General features: G+C 41.7%; 1 protein-coding gene across 2 annotated transcripts in view; it reads left to right on the top strand.

Annotated features, from left to right (window-relative positions):
* GRIK3 (glutamate ionotropic receptor kainate type subunit 3) overlaps positions 1-17,603 on the top strand; it is a 322,874-nt gene extending 305,271 nt beyond the window's left edge. Inside the window, exons 14-16 of one of the 2 annotated variants that reach the window (XM_031962173.1) lie at positions 11,431-11,653; positions 12,506-12,756; positions 13,515-17,603. In XM_031962173.1, coding sequence (XP_031818033.1) covers positions 11,431-11,653; positions 12,506-12,756; positions 13,515-13,709 — 669 coding nt within the window. In that variant the 3' untranslated portion in view covers positions 13,710-17,603. Of the gene's footprint in view, positions 1-11,430; positions 11,654-12,505; positions 12,757-13,476 lie in introns of both variants that reach the window. The other variant, XM_031962172.1, reaches the window with a different exon arrangement.
* Positions 17,604-17,945: the final 342 nt, after the last annotated feature.

Here is a 17,945-nt window from a genome sequence, read left to right as displayed (position 1 = left end):
CTATACAACACATCAGGACTTGCACAGAGAGTGGGTGGGGGCCATTCTTTCTCCAAGCATATATATTAATAGAGTATGGTCCAATTACTATTTAGCCTCACGTGCTTGGGACCTCAGTGCATCAACTTGAGCTTCAGCCCATTACAGAAAAAGAAGGGGTGGAATGTAATGGGGCACAGGAGGCACTGTTCAAATTGTTTTGGGGAACTGTGGCAGATTGTCACATGCAGAAGTTAGGCCTGGTTGCTCATCTGAGTCCAGATCTGACTCTGGGATTGGCACTGTATGCTACCTAACTGCCCCAGATATTTTCTACTTTGCCCCAAAGAACAGAACTGATAATAATGGATAGAAGATGAAGAGAGGTAAACTTGGACTCTGCATGAGAAAACAAGTGAGATAAAGTCAACAAGTTTGCTGTAAGTGTATTGTATGCTGAGCATTGTGCTAAATAATAGGAATTTATGCAAGACAGCACATTGAAAGCAGAAGAGGAGAGGAACATGGTAGAGAAAATCCAGAAAGTCAAGACTGCAGCTTGGAGAAGGATGACGATATGGCTGGCCTGGTCATCTTCCTAAAAATGAAGGTTCTAAGAGAAGAGGACGAATCAGAGAAAGGTTCTACAGGGGCAGACTTCTTCTAGGGTGAGAAAACTGCTTGAGAAAGTACAGAGTTCAGAAAGGACTTCTAATAATCCTTTAATAAAAGGTTCTAATTGAGATTAACCAAAAATGCTGTAAGCTAGTCACATGGAGAAGTAGTGAGTTCCCTGTCACTGAAGGCCTTCAAGCAAAAACTGAATGACTATGTAGCAGGAAATCTGTGAAGAACATTCCTCATCAGATGGAGATTAAACCTGATGCTCTTTGAAATTCTTAACAACTTTGAGATTCTATGATTCTGTGAAAGTCCTCATTTACAAGTGGGATGCCATGATTGGTGGTGTTTTTGATAGGAACAGTGGTCTAACACTGGAAGGGACCTTGGAGCCCATTTAATTCAATCCTATCATTTAGGGAACCAAGACTTGCCCAAGGAGTGACTATCAGTGATAGGATTTGAACCCAGATCCTCCAGCTCCAGAATCAATGCTATTTTCTCTGTATAACACCACCATCTCTGGCTCTCTGGCAGCCCTGAGGTGCCTGATGCATGACATAATCAGGACTTTCAAGAAATGAGTCTTGACTATTTTTTCCATCTTGCATATCTCCAGCCATTCAGTCATCCCACCAGGGAGAGAAAATCACACACATCCCATCTCTGCCATAGAGAGTAGGAGAGAATGAGGCACTGGGGGCTGACAGACTTGCTTAAGATATCAGCAGTGAGTTTGAATGTCCACTCATCTTTCTGCCTCTGATCAAGGGAAGATGTGGAAAGCCATCTTGCTTTAGGCAAGCAAGTAGGGACAGTGACTGAGCTGAGTCCTCTAGCTAGATTGGGATAGGATTTAATTCCCTTTTGGTGAACTACAACCTTGAATATAAGACAAAACAATTTGATTAGACTGTCCAGGATGCAATCCATGAAGTCATAGACTTTAGTACATAGAAGAGAATTTCAGAGTTGGGAAAGAACTTCAGAATAGAATATATAGGGGCAGCTAGGTGGCACAGTAGATAGAGCACAGGCCCTGAAGTGAGGAAGACCTGAGTTCAAATCTGATCTCAGACATTTAACACTTCCTAACTGTGTGACCCTGGACAAGTCACTTAACTCCAATTGCCTCAGTTAAAAAATTGGAATATATGATTTTAGAGCACAGATAAACCTTAAGACTTTGAGTGTAGAAGATCAGATGTTAGAAGGACTTCCAAAACTACTTGAAAGGGACCTTAAAGACCATTACATCTTACCTCTATATTTTACAGATAAAGAAGTTTATTTCTATCACAACCCATTCAACTCTTCTGTTTGATTCTTGTCCCTGGCATTCCATACATTCTATTTGTTTTGGTTTGGGGGGTTGGGAGGCAACTTAACTCCAATTTCTTTTTATTTAGGGCACTATACAATAGATTTATAAATTTCACTAAGAAGTCTGATGGCACCTGAAACTTTAAAACTTTTTAACCAAATTTTAATTTTCTCATAGAAACAATCTGCAGTCACCTGTATAATGAGGAAACTCTTTACAAGGGAAAAACAAAATCCTCAAGAAGTCTGGGACAAAACATAATTGGCAAGAGATAGAAGTATAGAATGGGAAAGTTTTCTCCTTGACATTGATTTAAAAGCCTGGCAGTAATTCATGGAGAAAAGGAGGTGATGAGATATTGAGAATGAACACAGAGGAAAAAGTTGGCAGAAATCACTTTGTAAACACTTGGAAACTATGAAGTGTTAAATTATGGAAAGAAAAGGAAATATATTTATTATCCAGTGCTTCTACTGAACATCTGTGTGATCTTGGGCCAATCATTTCCTCTCATCCTCATTTTCTTGACCTATAAAATGATTAAAAAACAATTCAAGAAACACTTAGTAAGTACCTAGTTAGTGCAAAGTCACAAGGTACCTGGCATAGTAGAAAGAAGACTGGCATTGAATTTAGGAAAACTTGTTTTAAATCCTGTCTTTGACACATAGCAGTTCCTTGATCACAGCAAGATGGCGTCTCCCAGTGTGCCCATGAAATTATTTGAAACAGAATTTCTTAATCTGAACTGTATGAAAAAAATTGATAGGATTCTATCTATATTGTTTTCTGCATCTAAAAATTCTACAACAATATGTTACAGATGAATTGCTGATTGGCATCCATGGCAGGAATTTCCACAATAGAAATCCTCCAGATTGATGAAATCCCAGATGATCCCCTCCAAAAATATATCAGATTCCATGTTATGTTCTGGGGTCACACAAGCAAAGGCAAAGCATCCACTGACCCCGAGGAGCTTCCACTGGGGAGGATTGAAACTGTGAGAAGAAACATTAGCACCCCTACCCTTATAGGACTGATCTGAGAGAGTGCCTCGCAAGCCTTAGAATCTGTAAAAAAGGAAGTTTTTGTCATTATTATTCCATGCAGTACCTCATACAAACTCCTGATGTTCAGAGGGGAGGTCGGAAAGGGGAGTTTGGACAGACGGCTACAGAGGGACAGACTGCTTTTATTTTAAGATATAATGGATACCCAGAAAGAGCCAGGGAGCTGAGAATACTTGAGGTCCCCTAGAAATAACTAGAGAAAAATGATGAACTGTTCCCAAGCATGGATCAGATAAGGGCCAAAGACTCCAGTCCTAGGGATAAGGAGACCAATTAATTTCAGAAAGGGATCTCATTTCCAGTGCAGACAATATCCTAGGTTTTCTACAAAGTCCCGCAGGAGGTTACCTCCCAGGGCTAGTCCCTAGCTTTTAGTTGCTGCTGGAATATATGAATACTGTTATGTGCATATATATATATGCGTAATATTATATATATATGTACATATATATATATATTCAGTCTAACACAAAAATGTTAAATTCTCAAGATTAAGTATCTTCAATTGGGAAAAATCAATTTACTTCTTCCAGGAGCCTGGAGTTAAAAGTGGTGAGCCTGAAACTTACTTTCTTGCCAATTTCACTGATAAAAAAAGCATCTATGTCTTGGCAGTGTGCCCTATATTGGCTGCTCTGAACGATTGCATTAATTTATTTGGGTGACTGGTCCTGAAACAGTGCTTATTAAAGCCGCCTCCTGAGCTGGGACAGGGACAGTGGTGGCTAGAAGGGTCGGTCTCTCGGCTCCGTGAGACCCAGAACGTGAGCAGCTTCTCTTTTCCATAATCAGCAGCAAGCAGTTTCAGCAGGGACTGAGCCCACCCACCATCGTTAACCCAATTCTTAGCTTTTTTACGGCACCGTCGCAGATTAGTGGGATGTCAAATCTTAGATTTAATCTAGTTTTGGAAACCTGGGCTGAGAAGTAGTAGATCTGAGAAGTAGAGATCACCTAGTTTGGAAATGTCATTTTATAAAGGAGAAAACTGAAGTTAAGTGACTTGTCATACAGCTAGTAGTAGACAGACGTGGGGTTTGAACTTCTTTCCCCTGATCCATATGGCTTCTGCTTGTACAGAGGGGTAGACTGAGGCCACAGGAGCAAATGTCAAGGTCATTGTCATAGGTAAGTGACTTCATTTATTCAGACATCTGCAGGAAGAAGATTCTTAGGAGAATAAGTACAACAAAAAGAACAAGAAAAACATAACCAGAACAAAAAAAGAGGAAAAGGAGAAGGAGAACAAAACAAGGGCAACAAAAAAGAACAAGAACATAAACAGAATAAAAAAAAGGAGAAAGAGGAGGGGAACAAAACAAGAACAACAAAAAGAACAAGAAGAGCATAACCAGAACAAAAAAGGAGAAGGAGAAGGAGAATAAAACAAGAACATTAAGTAAGAGAACAACAACAGGAACAAAAACAAGAACAAAAAGTATATAAAGGAGGAGGAGCAAGAAAAGAACAATAAGAAGGAGAAGAAGGAAGAAGAGAAGAAAAAGAACAGAACAAGTATCTGAGTTTTGACTTCCAAGACGGAGCTCTTCTTTCTGTGGTATAAAACTATAGACCAAGTAGTATAAGGTTGACTCAAAACAAGTGACCTGGATTCTACTCTTAGTCCTGTTATTCTTGGCACAAATTACGTCCCATTCTCCAGGTCTCAGTCAAGTCAAAAGTACTTAGTAAGTACCTGCTGTGTGCCAGAGGTGGGGTTTCCCCTTTTATATTAGAAGTGGATATACAGCCTCCCTGTTTGCACCATGGGATAATAATAGCTCATTTGTTAGGTTCAAGAGTGCCATTTTGGAAATTACTACTACTACTTCCACTACTACTACACTGAATTTGGAGTCAGAGTCTGCTACTCATTATTTGTGTAATCTTGGGCAAACCCCATCCTCTGTCCATATCTCAGTTTTCCCATCTGCAAAATGAGTTTAGGCTGCATATTCCTTTCAAACTTCATCCTAAATTCTTACAGGGCAAGAACTATGTTTTGATCTTTGTCTTCAGCCTTGAGCATAAATCTCTGTTTAATAAATGAAGGAATGGGTGGACAAATATCCTCTACCCTTGTTCAGGTTGAAACCGTCCCCTGAAACCCTGAACTGATTTTTCAGCATATTGGATAGAGAGCTGAACCTGAAGTCAAGAAGACCTGAATTCAAATGTGACTTCAGACACTTACTAGGAAGTCTGGGAAAGTCGATTTGTCTGCCTCAGTTTCCTCAACTATAAATGAGATATTATTTTAAAGTGTTTAGCACAGTGCCTGGCACAAAGTAGAGAGTCACTTAATAAATGGTTATTCCCTTATCTCTCCTCCCCCTTTCTCCTTATTTTGTCTCATAGTCAAGATCTCTTGAATTAATCTGTTTTCTGAGAGGTCTCTACTTGGGTCCACACCCAACTGCCATCCTCCATCTTCAACTCTGATGCTTCCTTCCATCTTCCTCACTCATGCTCCCACCTTCTTATAGCATTTTATATTCCTCACCGCTAGAACCCAATCAGTCAGAATTCATCTGAGATCTTTATTGTTCTGTTCTCCTGTAAGACAACCAAATGTTAGCCCATCATGACATTAGCATTCCAGAAACCTAAGTCTGCATCACTCTTGTAAGTTATCATTTATCTACAGTAATAAGAGGTATACATGGAATCACAGAACCATGGAAAGGGGTCTCAGAATGCATAACATAAAATTTCAGAGCTGAGACAGATATTAGAATATAAAATGTCAGACTTGGAAGAACAGCAATTCTCAAGCTCTTTGGATTCAGGACTCTTTTGTCCTCTTAAAAATAATTTAGGACCCCAAATAACTTCTGTTTATGTGGTTTGTATCTGTCAATATCTGTTATAATAGAAATGGCAATTTAAATGTTTGAAATGTTGATTAATGTCATTTAAAAGTAAGAATAATAATCTAGTTATATGTTAACTTAGATAACATATTTTATGTAAAATAACTACAATTTCCAAGTGAAAAAAAATTAGCAAGAAACCTGGCATTGTTTTACATATATTTTGCAAATCTCTTTAATGGCTGGCTAGAAGACAGCTGGATTCTCCTATCTGCTTCTGCATGCAATCTGTTGCAGGGTTGCTTTGGTTGAAACACATAAAGAAAATCCAGCCTCACATAGATATGTGTTTGGGAAAGGAAAGAGCATTTTATTAGGTAAATAATATCTTACGATATTATGAAAAATAATTTTGACCTGAAGGAATCCCCAAATGATCTTAAAGACCTGCAAGATCCTCAGAACACTGTTTCAAAACTGCTGTTAGACACAGAGCATAGAATGTCAGAGCTAAAAGGGGCCTTAGAATCTCAGAACCTGAAGAGACTTTAGAGCATCATTCAGTTCAATTCAATGAGAATTCATTAAACACCCACTGCATCAAATCTCTGTGCTAGGCACTGAGAATGCCAAGTTTGGGGAACAGTAAGGAGGGCAGTTTGGCTGCAATATGAAGGAGATTAGTATAAAATAAGTCTGGAAAAATAGATTGAAGCTAGATTTGGCAAGGTTTTAAACACTAAGCTGAGGAATTTGCCTCTCATTTTAGAAACTATAAGGAACCACACTGAAGATTCTTGAGCTCAGGAGTGACATCATCAGGCCTTGTCTTTAGAGATTGTTTTGGCAGTTGGGTTAAGTATGGATCAGGGAGGCAAGAGGCTGGAAGAAGAGAGACCAATTAAGAAACTACTGTAATAGTTAAGGTGAGAAGTAATGGGGGTCTCACTAGAGGGGTAGCAGTGTGTGGAAAAGCATATGGATTCAAGAGATGTTAGGAAAAGCATCTGGATTCAAGAGATCTTATCATTGTAGATTAGACAAGATTTGACAATTGGAGAGTTGAGGAAGAGTGAAGAGTGAAGGATGACTTTAAGGTTGATAATGTAACCAACTGGAAAGATGATGGTAATGGGGTGGGAGGGGAGAAGAGAAAGAGAGGAGAAGAAGAGAATGCAGACATGGAAATAAAATAAAATTGGCTTAAAATAAATTTTAAAAAATAAAATGACAACAAAAAAATGGTAGTATTCTCAACAGAAACAGGAAAGTTTAAAAAAGGGACTGATTAGGGAGGAGAGTAATGAACTCCATTATTGATATGTAGAATTTGCAGTGTCAGTAAGGCTGCTCCGAAGTTGGTGATGTGGTACTGTAATTCAAGAGAGAGAGATTAGGACTGGATATGGAGATTTGGAAGTCATTTTGAATAGAATCATAGCATAGTAATGTAAAAATAAAGCATGCAACATAGTCAAGAAAGTTTAGAATTGAGAAAAGACCGTTGCATTCAGTAGTTAAAAGATTTAGTAATGTGAAATAGAATAGATTTAGTGAAATGATAGGGTCATAAACCAGACTGGAAGAGGTTAAAAATACTAGTGGGAACTGAAAAAGTGTCAAGGATTGTAGGACTTTGGCAGTATGTAGAAAGAGAGAGAAAGGTTTTTTTTTTTAAATTAAGATTTAAGAATGAGGATTAAGAATGAATGGAAATAATGGGAATAAGAGATTCTTAAAATATTTGTTTACTTATTTATTAAGTATGTCCCAATTATATATTTTTAAAATTTCCATTCATTTAAAAAACTTTTGAATTCCTCTTTCCCTCCCACCCCTTGAGAAAGTAATACAATAATTATACATGTGAAATAACACAAAACATGTTTCATATAACCTATATTGCAAAAGAAAACACACAAAAACTTGATAAAAATAAATTGGGTTTTTTTTATAGTATGCTTTATTTTGCACTGAGTTCATTGGTTCTTTCTCTGAAGGTAGATAGCATTTTTCATAATGAGTCCTTTGGAATTGAATGAATCATTCTGATCAGATTAGCTAAGTCCTTATCTGTTAATCATTATTATATTATTGCCATTACTAAGTACAATATTCTCCTGAGTCTGTTTATTTCACTTTGCATCAATTCATGTAAGTCTTCTCAGATTTTTCTGAAAGCTTTACGACTTGTCATTCCTTATAGTATAATAAGGAATAACCAATTTTTTAAAAAGAGGAAAGCTAGGAATGCTTGTAGGAAGAGGGTTCAAAAGCAACAAATAAGGAGATGATGAACATGAGGCTGCTAGATGATATATGAGGCAAGCTTCTGGAGATGAGAAGGAATGGGATTAAGGGCAAAAATAGAGGGATGGAGAGCAAAATATCTATCCCTTTAGACTCAATATCCCTCATAAACTAGAGCAAATGAAGAGAGAATGGAAGATAGTATAAAGGAAGTTTGAGACCTAGAATAGAAGAAAATAGGAAGCCAGATGATCTTTAAAAAAAAAATAAAGTAAAAGGCAAGGTGCCCTATTAAGGGATGATGTTTGAGAAGAAGTGGAGAGAACTTAAAGACAAAAGAAAAGGTTTACAATAGCCACTCTGGAGGGTGTGAAAGTGCTGAATTCATTAAAGTTCTTACAGGGTTATAGAACACAGAGTTGCTATTCTTTTTTATAGCTTTTTATTAACAAAACATATGCATGGGTAATTTTTCAACACTGACCCTTGCAAAAACTTCTCTTCCAACTTTTCCCCTCCTTCCCTCTACCCCCTCCCCTAGATGGCGGGTAGTCCCATACATGTTAAATATGTTAAAGTATATGTTAAATACAATATATGTATACATATTTATACAGTTGTCTTGCTACACAAGAAAAATTGGATTTAGAAAGAAGGTAAAAATAACCTGGAAAGAAAAACAAAAATGCAAGCCAACAGTAGCAGAGTGAAAATGCTATGTTGTGGTCCCCATTCATTTCCCAGTGTTCTTTTGCTGGGTGTAGCTGGTTCTGTTCTATTGGAACTTATTTGGATCCTCTCATTGCTGAAGATGGCCACGTCCATCAGAATTGATCATCTTATATAGTATTGTTATTGAAGTGTATAATGATCTCCTGGTTCTGCTCATTTCACTCAGCATCAGTTCATGTCAGTCTCTCCAAGCCTCTCTGTATTTATCCTGCTGGTCATTTCTTACAGAACAATAATATTCCAAAACATTCATATACCACAATTTACAGGTAATCATTTATTATTGATAGGTACCATGCTAAGGACTAGGGATACAAAGAAAGGCAAAAACAGCCCCTGCCCTCAAGGAGCTCACAATCTAATGAAGGAGACAGCGTGCAAATGACAATGTACAAGCAGAGCATACAAAGGATAAACAGGAGATAATTACCTGAGGGAAATCACTAGAAACTCTGTGGTCTGGAGATTGCTCAACTATAGGGAACAGTGGTCAGGAAATACTTGTTGTTTCATACTAGTCTCTCACTGTAGTAGGTAGGTAGATATAGATACATCTGTTCTATCAATCTAAATACATACATGTGTGTATAAAACTATATTTCAATATAATTGCTTTCCTTTGCATTCATAAATATTTTATTTTGTGCATTTAAAAAATTATTCTGAGAGTAAGTTCAAGGGGATTCAAGACACAAAAATGAGGAAGGACTCTTCTATTAGACAGTGGCCTATGATGAACTGGGCTTCAAATTCAGCATGATCAAGGAAGAAACATGTGGTCTGTCTCCTTTCTCTAGGGTTTTCTACTCAAAGCATTGTGGACAAGATTCAGACCATACCAAACTCCCCAAAAGATTCTAGGATGCTTGATTAGGGAGCTCTGGAGTAATATAATTGTCCTCAAACTTTCTGTGCTTTGGGAAGTGGACTGAATCATCAGAAGTGATGATGTAGTTCCTTCCCATCCATCCCCCGTTTGTGAATCTCAGCCCTAAGTCCCTAACCATCTCAGGGACATTAGCCATCTCAGTAGGCTGTATTTGCAGATTCAAGACACATTACCATCTAGCATTCCTGTGCTATTCTTGTGAGTAGACATAGCTGTCCATTAGCACTGGAACAGCAAGTTGTTCTATAGCAATTGTAATTATTAGTGATCGGATTCCAGTTGGCAGTTCTAAGGGCCAGTGGCATTAGTGGAAAGTAGGAAGGGGGGTTCTTCCCCCTCCATTTCTGTGTGACCTGTTAACAAATCCTCTGGGGATTTAAGTACGTACAAAATCTCCACAAATAGCCCAGTCCTACAACGCCCATGTGGGACTTGTGTGGGAGGATGAAGGTGTGAGTGGGACTTGCAACAATCAATGTCAGTATTACATGGCACTAGGTTAGGGAACATATGCTGCTGCGAGGATGGGATCTTAGACACACAGGTGCAGATAGGAGGGGGGTATGATTAAGAGCATAGATGGGGGGACAGTGTTAAATCCAGGGTCAGGGGCTGTGACTGATCTTCTTCCTGATCCCAGTGAGACCAAAGAGGGAGAAAAAAAAATTAATTGTTTCTGGAATGCTTTGAGAAAATAGAAATGCAGCCAACCTTCTATCACCTAACAGAGAGAAGTAGTGGTCTGGATAATCTGAGACTCACTTCCCTTTGGCTTCAGATTATACTCTGTGGATACATACAGTGGTCTCATCTGCTTGGTTGTGACTTAAAATCCTGGTCCCTCCTGGTGAGGGAGGGAGGAGATCAGGAATGGAAAGGCGTCCGAGATGGGAAGCTAGGCTATGATTATAAATCCACTGTGGATCACCGAGGCAACTGTAAAATCATAGACTAGCAGAGGTTAAAGAAGACACCACTCATCTTGTCCTACTCCCTTAGTTTACTGATGAGAAAATGGAAGTTTGGAGATGAGAAATAGACTTTCCCAAGCTTGCCCAGCCAATCAGTTATAGACTAAAATCCTACCTCCATTTTCGCTCACACCAGTTCTCTGTATTGCCATTGAGTGACTGGAAGGCATTGAGAGATGGCAGGAGGTTGGACGAGGCTCTACTGAATGAAGTCTTAGTGCAGTCCCACTGCCACTCCTTCCTGATCTTTCCTGAGGTCTCAGTACCCTTGGGTGGGGACCATTCTTTTTAGAGAGATATTCCTCCAGATGGGACTAGCTACATGGCAGCTCAGCCTTTGTCACTTTCCTTCTTCTGTCTTTCCTTCATTCTCTCTCCCCTTCCTCCTCTCTCTCCTTCCTTCATATTTTCCCTTCCTTCCCTTTCTTTTTTCTCCCTTATCTCTCTTCTATCTTCCCTTTTACTCTTCTGTCTTCTGGCTCCCTCCCTCCCTTTTTTCTTCATTTCTTCTCTCTCTCTTCCTTCTTATGACTGTTCTCCTTTCTTCCCTCTATTTCTTCTCCCTCTTCTTTCCTCCATATCCTCTTCCTTTCTTCCTTCCTTTCCTTTCGCCTTCTGTACCTTCTTCCCTCTCTCTCCTTTCTTTCCTTCCTTTTTATGCTTCCTTTCTTCTTCCTTCCACTCCTCTTTCCTTCTTTCTATAACTGCCCTCTTTTCTGTGTCATCTTCTTCCATTCTCATTCGTCTTCCTTCCTCTAATCTTCCTCTCTACTCCCAGAAATCCAAGATTTCCACATTTGAGAAGATGTGGGCCTTCATGAGCAGCAAACCCTCAGCCCTGGTGAAGAACAATGAGGAAGGTATCCAGAGAGCCCTGACAGCCGACTATGCCCTGCTCATGGAATCCACAGCCATTGAGTACATCACTCAGAGGAATTGCAACCTCACCCAAATTGGAGGTCTCATCGACTCCAAAGGCTATGGGATCGGCACGCCTATGGGTGAGTGGGGAGAGATGACTTGCTGGGGATCACGTATCTAAGCAGTTCGAAATTTAGCACTACCTAAAGATGATGGGATGGGCTTGAAGAACTATTGGGGTTTCTTTTAGCCTCAGAGGCTAGACAGGACTGGTGTTCCTGGTCAATACTGTGAAGCAGGAAGGAGCCATATTGATTCATGCTTACTTCCTCTCCTGTAAGGGCTCTCTTTGGGGATTACTTAATCATATGATCCACTGACCTATAATAGATCACCTTTAGTAGTAGCTCACCTATCATAGCTTACCTCTACACTTGTCTTTTCATCCAATAAATCAAGGGATCTTTGCAATAGCCCTGGATGGGGGTCAGGGCAGGGATTATTATCCCCATTTCAGAGATATAAAAACTAAGGAAATGAGAAGAGTTACTTATTCAAGGTCACACAGTAGAAGAATTTGAAATTTAAATCCAGGTCTCCTGGAACCTTGGACCACAGCTAATGTGCTAAGGGAGAGAGTTAGAGATAAGCACCTTACACAGTAAAGGTCCTTTTCCCTATCCTTCCTTTCCCCACTCACAAGTCTAATAGCATATGTGCACCTACAAATAATACTTACTGGTGCATTGACCTGGATTTGAAGTCAGCAGACAGGTAGTTCAAGTCTCTGTCATTTTATCTATGTGACTATGAACAAATCTCTTCCCCTCCTTGATTCTAGCTCTGGTCTGTCTCACTAGGCTGAGACAATTACTATAGAAACATGAGCTTTTATTGTTGGTGGTTTGTCTAAAAAGGGCCTGGGGCCAGGTGAGGAGGAGGTTGGGTCTACCTGTCACTGACAGCAGCTTTCTCCTATCCCTCTCCCCAAGGTTCCCCCTATAGAGACAAGATCACCATTGCCATCCTCCAGCTCCAAGAAGAGGACAAGCTTCATATCATGAAGGAGAAGTGGTGGCGAGGGAATGGCTGCCCAGAGGAGGAGAACAAGGAAGCTAGTGCTCTGGGCATCCAGAAGATCGGGGGAATCTTCATTGTGCTCGCTGCAGGGCTGGTCCTCTCTGTGCTGGTGGCTGTGGGAGAGTTCATCTATAAACTCCGAAAAACAGCAGAGCGGGAACAGGTAACCCCTTCCCCAAGGAGGTGGGGGTGCAGGGGACAGGCTGAGTGGGAGAGGGTATACCTGAGACTGTGACTGGGCAGAGCTGGGGTAAGGGAAGTGGGTCAAGGGAGGGAAGAGGACTTAGAGAGTATTAGAGCTGGGAGAGCCCTTAGAACACAGGAGGTCAGAGCTGGGAGGACCCTTAGAACCCAGGGTGTCAGAGCTGGGAGGGCCCTTAGAACACAGGATGTCAGAGCTGGGAGGGCCCTTAGAACACAGGATGTCAGAGCTGAGAGGGCCCTTAGAACACAGAAAGTCCCAGTTAATAGGTCAAAGCTGGCAGAGCCCTCAAATATAAAATGTCAAAACTGGGAAGGCCCTTAGAAAACAGAAAATCAGAATAGGAAAGGGAAATCAGAAAAGGAAAGGACACAGAATGTCAGAGCTGGGAGGGCTGTGAGAACAGAATAATCAGAACTAGGAAGGAGCTTACAACAAAGAATGTCAGAGCTGGAAGGGGTTTTAGAATATAATGTCAGAGCTGGGTAAGAGCTTAGAGTTCATACAGCCCAATCTCCTTATTGCACGGACAGGGAAACTGAGGGTCAGGCAGAGGAGATATATCCAAAATCGCACAGTGAGTTAGTTAGCGGCAGAACTGGGACCAGAATCTTGGTCTCTTAACTCCTTCAAAGAGACAGATGCTACCCCAAGTATAATTCTGCCCTCTGTACCATACAGGGAATAACACCAGGCCTCCTCCTCCCTCTTCCTTCCAGCGTTCATTCTGCAGCACTGTGGCTGACGAAATCCGATTCTCCCTCACCTGCCAGCGACGGGTCAAACACAAGCCTCAGCCACCAGTCATGGTCAAAGCCGACGCTGTCATCAACATGCACACATTCAATGACCGTAGACTCCCGGGCAAGGACAGCATGACCTGCAACACTGCACTGGCGCCCGTGTTCCCCTAGGGCTGGAGCAAGGCCAAGGGCTGGCAAGAGGCAGTTCCTCCAGGGCAAAGGTTGGGGATACAAGGAAAGTTCCTCCTTCCAAGGTGGTGGGCAGTGAAGAAATCTGGCCCCATCCCCCCTTGCCCACCTACAAGGAACCTACCAGACATACCCCCGCCTGTGGTTTTGGGGATGGGGTGGGTAGTAGGTGGGGGCTTCTTGTTTGTCTCTCTCTTCCTCTAAAGCAGAAGAGACAAAATTGAAGAATTCACACACACACACACACACACACACACACACACACACACACATACACATCCCTCCCTCAGGCTGAACACTCCCCTTCTTCTAAACAGGGAATCATCCAGGGGACCATGACAAAAGGGCTCTTTGCCAGCAGCCTTTTGGAGGGGGGTATCAAATCTCCATGTTTAAAACTCTGTCCCATGGGCTTCCAGGAGCATGGCAATTGTTACAAACAACAACAGCCACTTTGATTGAGGAGGAACGGCCATCAGTGTGGACAGATGGACAATCACATGCCCATAGGACGAATGGACTGGAAAAAAGCTCTGTTGTACATTGACTGCTGGTCTCATCCTGAGTAACAAAGAGAATCGAGGCCCACTGGCCTTAGACAGGGACAGAGCTCCTATTGGTGGTGATAGAACGGCCCAGGAAGAAGCAACACTTTGAACTCATTATAGATGAGACACCTCTTTTTGTAATGAGCCGAGAGGACTTGGGTAGGGGGAGGTAATGAATTCGTCAACAAATTCTTCCAGACCCAAGGGACAGATGTCTGTCTTCTTGCCCCTCTTGGAGAAAGTCCAAAGACTCCAGCCACCAGTCCTTGGCCTCCAAAGTCAGGCAAGAAGACATATTTCATGGAAAAGGGAATTGGCTCTCAATCACAGCAACCAAGCCATTGCCAGAGCTAGGCTAATATTCACTTGGAGCCTGAAGATTTTGTTGGATATATCCTGCCTCCTTTGACATTGACTTTTTTCTATCCATCTCCCTCTGTTGGGGGGACAAACAAGGAGAAATGAGCTCTTGGCCCAAGTTAGAGAGGAAGCCAAGTCTCATTTTTCAGAGCATAAATGAGCCTTGGGCTAGGAAGCATCCTGTAGAGGCTGACATCTAGGAACATGGAGAGGACCAGTGGTTGAAAAGATGACCACAAAGGTCCTGACCTTCAGGACCTTTCAGAAACTGTGAGCTTGTTTCCAATGGCAATTCTGGGCAATGTCTTATCTCCCCAGGGTGGGAGAGGGAAACTGTGCCTAGAAGCATTAACCAAAGACCCCACAAGGTGGCCTCCATCCAGGTCACCCCTCAACTCCTCTCTTCATTCCCCCTGGAGTGGTGGGGACACTGTGGTGCTTTGGGGGACTGGCCAGAAAAGTGGGCAACAGGGAATGCTAGAAGGAACAAAGTGTACTTAAGGAAGGCACTATTTGGCCTGAGAAGTTCTTCTTGAGCAGAAGGATTGCCCTATGTGGAAAGCATTCATCAGGGTGGGGGCCAGAGTGAAGGCTCCAAAACCTGGCTCAAACATAATGCTTCAGTCCTGCCCTAACTTCCCAGCTCTGCTGAAGTGACCTTGATATTGAGGAGTTAGTTTGATTCCTGTGGGCTTCTCATTAAAAAAAAAAAGGGGGGGCTCTCTGAATTGTCCTACTCCTTTCCCAGTCCCTAGGAAAGCAGCCAACTTCTGTGTTCTGAGGATGACCCCCTGGTTCTGGGATTAGGCAGAGTAGACAAAGAGCACCCCATGCACTGCAGATAAACGGGGGTACCCTCTCTATAGCCCATGGACTGAGGGACAGACCCAGTGCCTGTACAGGGTCGCCACATGTCCCCAACTCTGATTGGGTAGACAATGTTTGGGGTGGGGTGGGCTGATTGACCATGCACTATAGCCAAAATCCATTCACTAATAAGACAAGCCATGATGTAATGGAGTTTCTCAGTATATGTGTATGTATGTGTGTATGTGTGTGTGTATATATGCACACATATACATGTCTAGCTAATGTCAGGAACAGGGAAGAACAATTAGTAAATCAGAGTCCTGTTTATACTTCTTTTGTGAAGGAAAATGCTTTCTAAGAGACCGTGTTTGGATTCCAGTTTCCAGCACATCAAGTGCATAAAAGTTTTGACTCTGTCTAAACCAAGCTCTTCATCATTAACCTCTGGTCCCTCATCTTACTATTTTTAAATGAAGTAACAGGACATTAAATGCAGACTTGTCTAATTGCTCTTCCCTTTGTGGTTATTAACCACTGTTCATCATTAGAATATATTTCATAGAATACATGCATACACAGCCATATATAAAATGGATCTGTATGCATCAATATATTCTCACGGGAGTGTGCAAAAAACACTAAGTGAGACGATTTGTGTGTGTGGAATTTCTATGGAAGAAACAAGCAACAATCACAATAGCTACACACCCTTGAGGCAAACCTTAAAGCAGTCAGATGGTTTCTGGTTTCCTTTGCTGGAAAGGAATGATGCCATGTATTTATATGTTAGAGTTAGACCAGAGTCCCAGATAGAGTTAGAAGGGAGCTCCAAGTTAGCATCTTAACATTAACCAGAAAGGATGGATGGCTAATGTTCAGTATCCCTGTAAACTCTAACTCTGAAAACACTGTTTCAGAGATGTGTGAATGGCCAGATCATATCACTAGAAACAACCAAAAAGGAAGGTATGTTTCCACTTCCCCGAAGTGTTAGTTGTGGAGTTCAGGGTGCTTATTGGACATTAGCCGGGTCATTAGGGTAATGTCAGAATAAGGGTTGTAACACATATCTACTCGTGATTAAAATGTTAAGAGATGGTTAAACATTACAGTTTGCTGGTGAAAAAACCCAAGTTGGGATAGCGCCTCTCGGCCACTTGTCTCAGCATCAGTCTTTCCTCCAAGGATTCTGAAGATACCATTGATCTCCCATCATCCAGCTACTGTTCTATACTTTCTTGACCAAAATGACCAATTTGGCATCTGGCAGTGAGATAAATTCTCCAGAATTTCTCTCTCTCTCTCTCTCTCTCTCTCTCTCTCTCTCTCTCTCTTTTTCTCTTTCTCTCCTTCCTCAACACTGCCTGCCATTCAGAACTCCTTGTATTTGGACCAATAAGAAAGAGTCAAGGAAGATTTCTTTATTGAGCCTACTGTATCAGCCCAGCCTCAAGAACGTCTCTGGTGGGGGGGAGGGAAGGGAGCTCTCCCTCAGCCAATTGCCTGGAAAAAGCAACTACTTCAAGGGACAAAAATGGCCTCTTTCTCAATGGAGCCACGTGGCTGCCTCCTTTGGAAAGAAAACTAAAGCCTGGAACCTAGCAGGCAGGAAGAGAGTTGGCCTGGTTCATGGATGCACTGACAGATTAGCCATCAATGGGATCCAGGAGCTGTGCCCCTTCCCTAAACACAGAGGGAGGCAGAGACTAAACACAGCTATAGACTGGCCAGTCCTTGGTTGGGGGCTTTCTACTCCTCCCCTTCACTCTCTTCCTCCCTCTCTTTGTTTTTTGTTTTGTTTTGTTTTTCTTTTGTGGTTGGGAAGCCATGTTGGGGGGGGAGGCTGGGAGACGCATTTACTATTCAGGCTTTTTGCAAATGTTCCTCCATCACACAGCATGAAGTAGCTGATCCCTTCCCCCAGATGCTCCAACTGTGCAGGAAGACATCTGGAATTAACCCAGCTGCCTTCAGCAGCAGAAACTCCTGCTGATGCCCTTCGCCCGGACCCTCCTCTTAATGCTAGTCTGAAGACGGCAGCAGTGGGTCGACACTTCATTTACAATTCTTGGGCATTGCTTTGGGAGTAGAGACAGCAGCTCCCATAACTTTCCTTTGGTAGAAAGCAAAGTTCTGTATAATATATATATATGTGAATGTACAAAGAGATATATATATATATATATACATATATACTGTATATATATGCACAGTGTATATATACTGCGTAGTACATGTGTATATGTACCCCCTTTTGCACGCACGCTCACATGCCTGCTGCGTGTATACACACACCACACATACACACATGCACGCACACACATACATACAGTGTATATATATAATATGGCCAGTAAATCTTGGGTGATCGTGATCCAAGGACCTTCAAGGAGTACTTCTTGCCCAGATGCCTACAGACCCTTTGCAGATAAATTCTGGGGAATATGGAGGCTGCAAACTCTGAAAGGCCAAGGGCAGAATCCACTAGACTGAGGGGGTG

This window comes from Sarcophilus harrisii, chromosome 3, assembly GCF_902635505.1.
Source record: "Sarcophilus harrisii chromosome 3, mSarHar1.11, whole genome shotgun sequence".
In the NCBI taxonomy this organism is placed as follows: Eukaryota; Metazoa; Chordata; class Mammalia; order Dasyuromorphia; family Dasyuridae; genus Sarcophilus; species Sarcophilus harrisii.
Note: the sequence above shows the minus strand (reverse complement) of the source record. Positions and strands in the feature narration are given on the sequence as shown.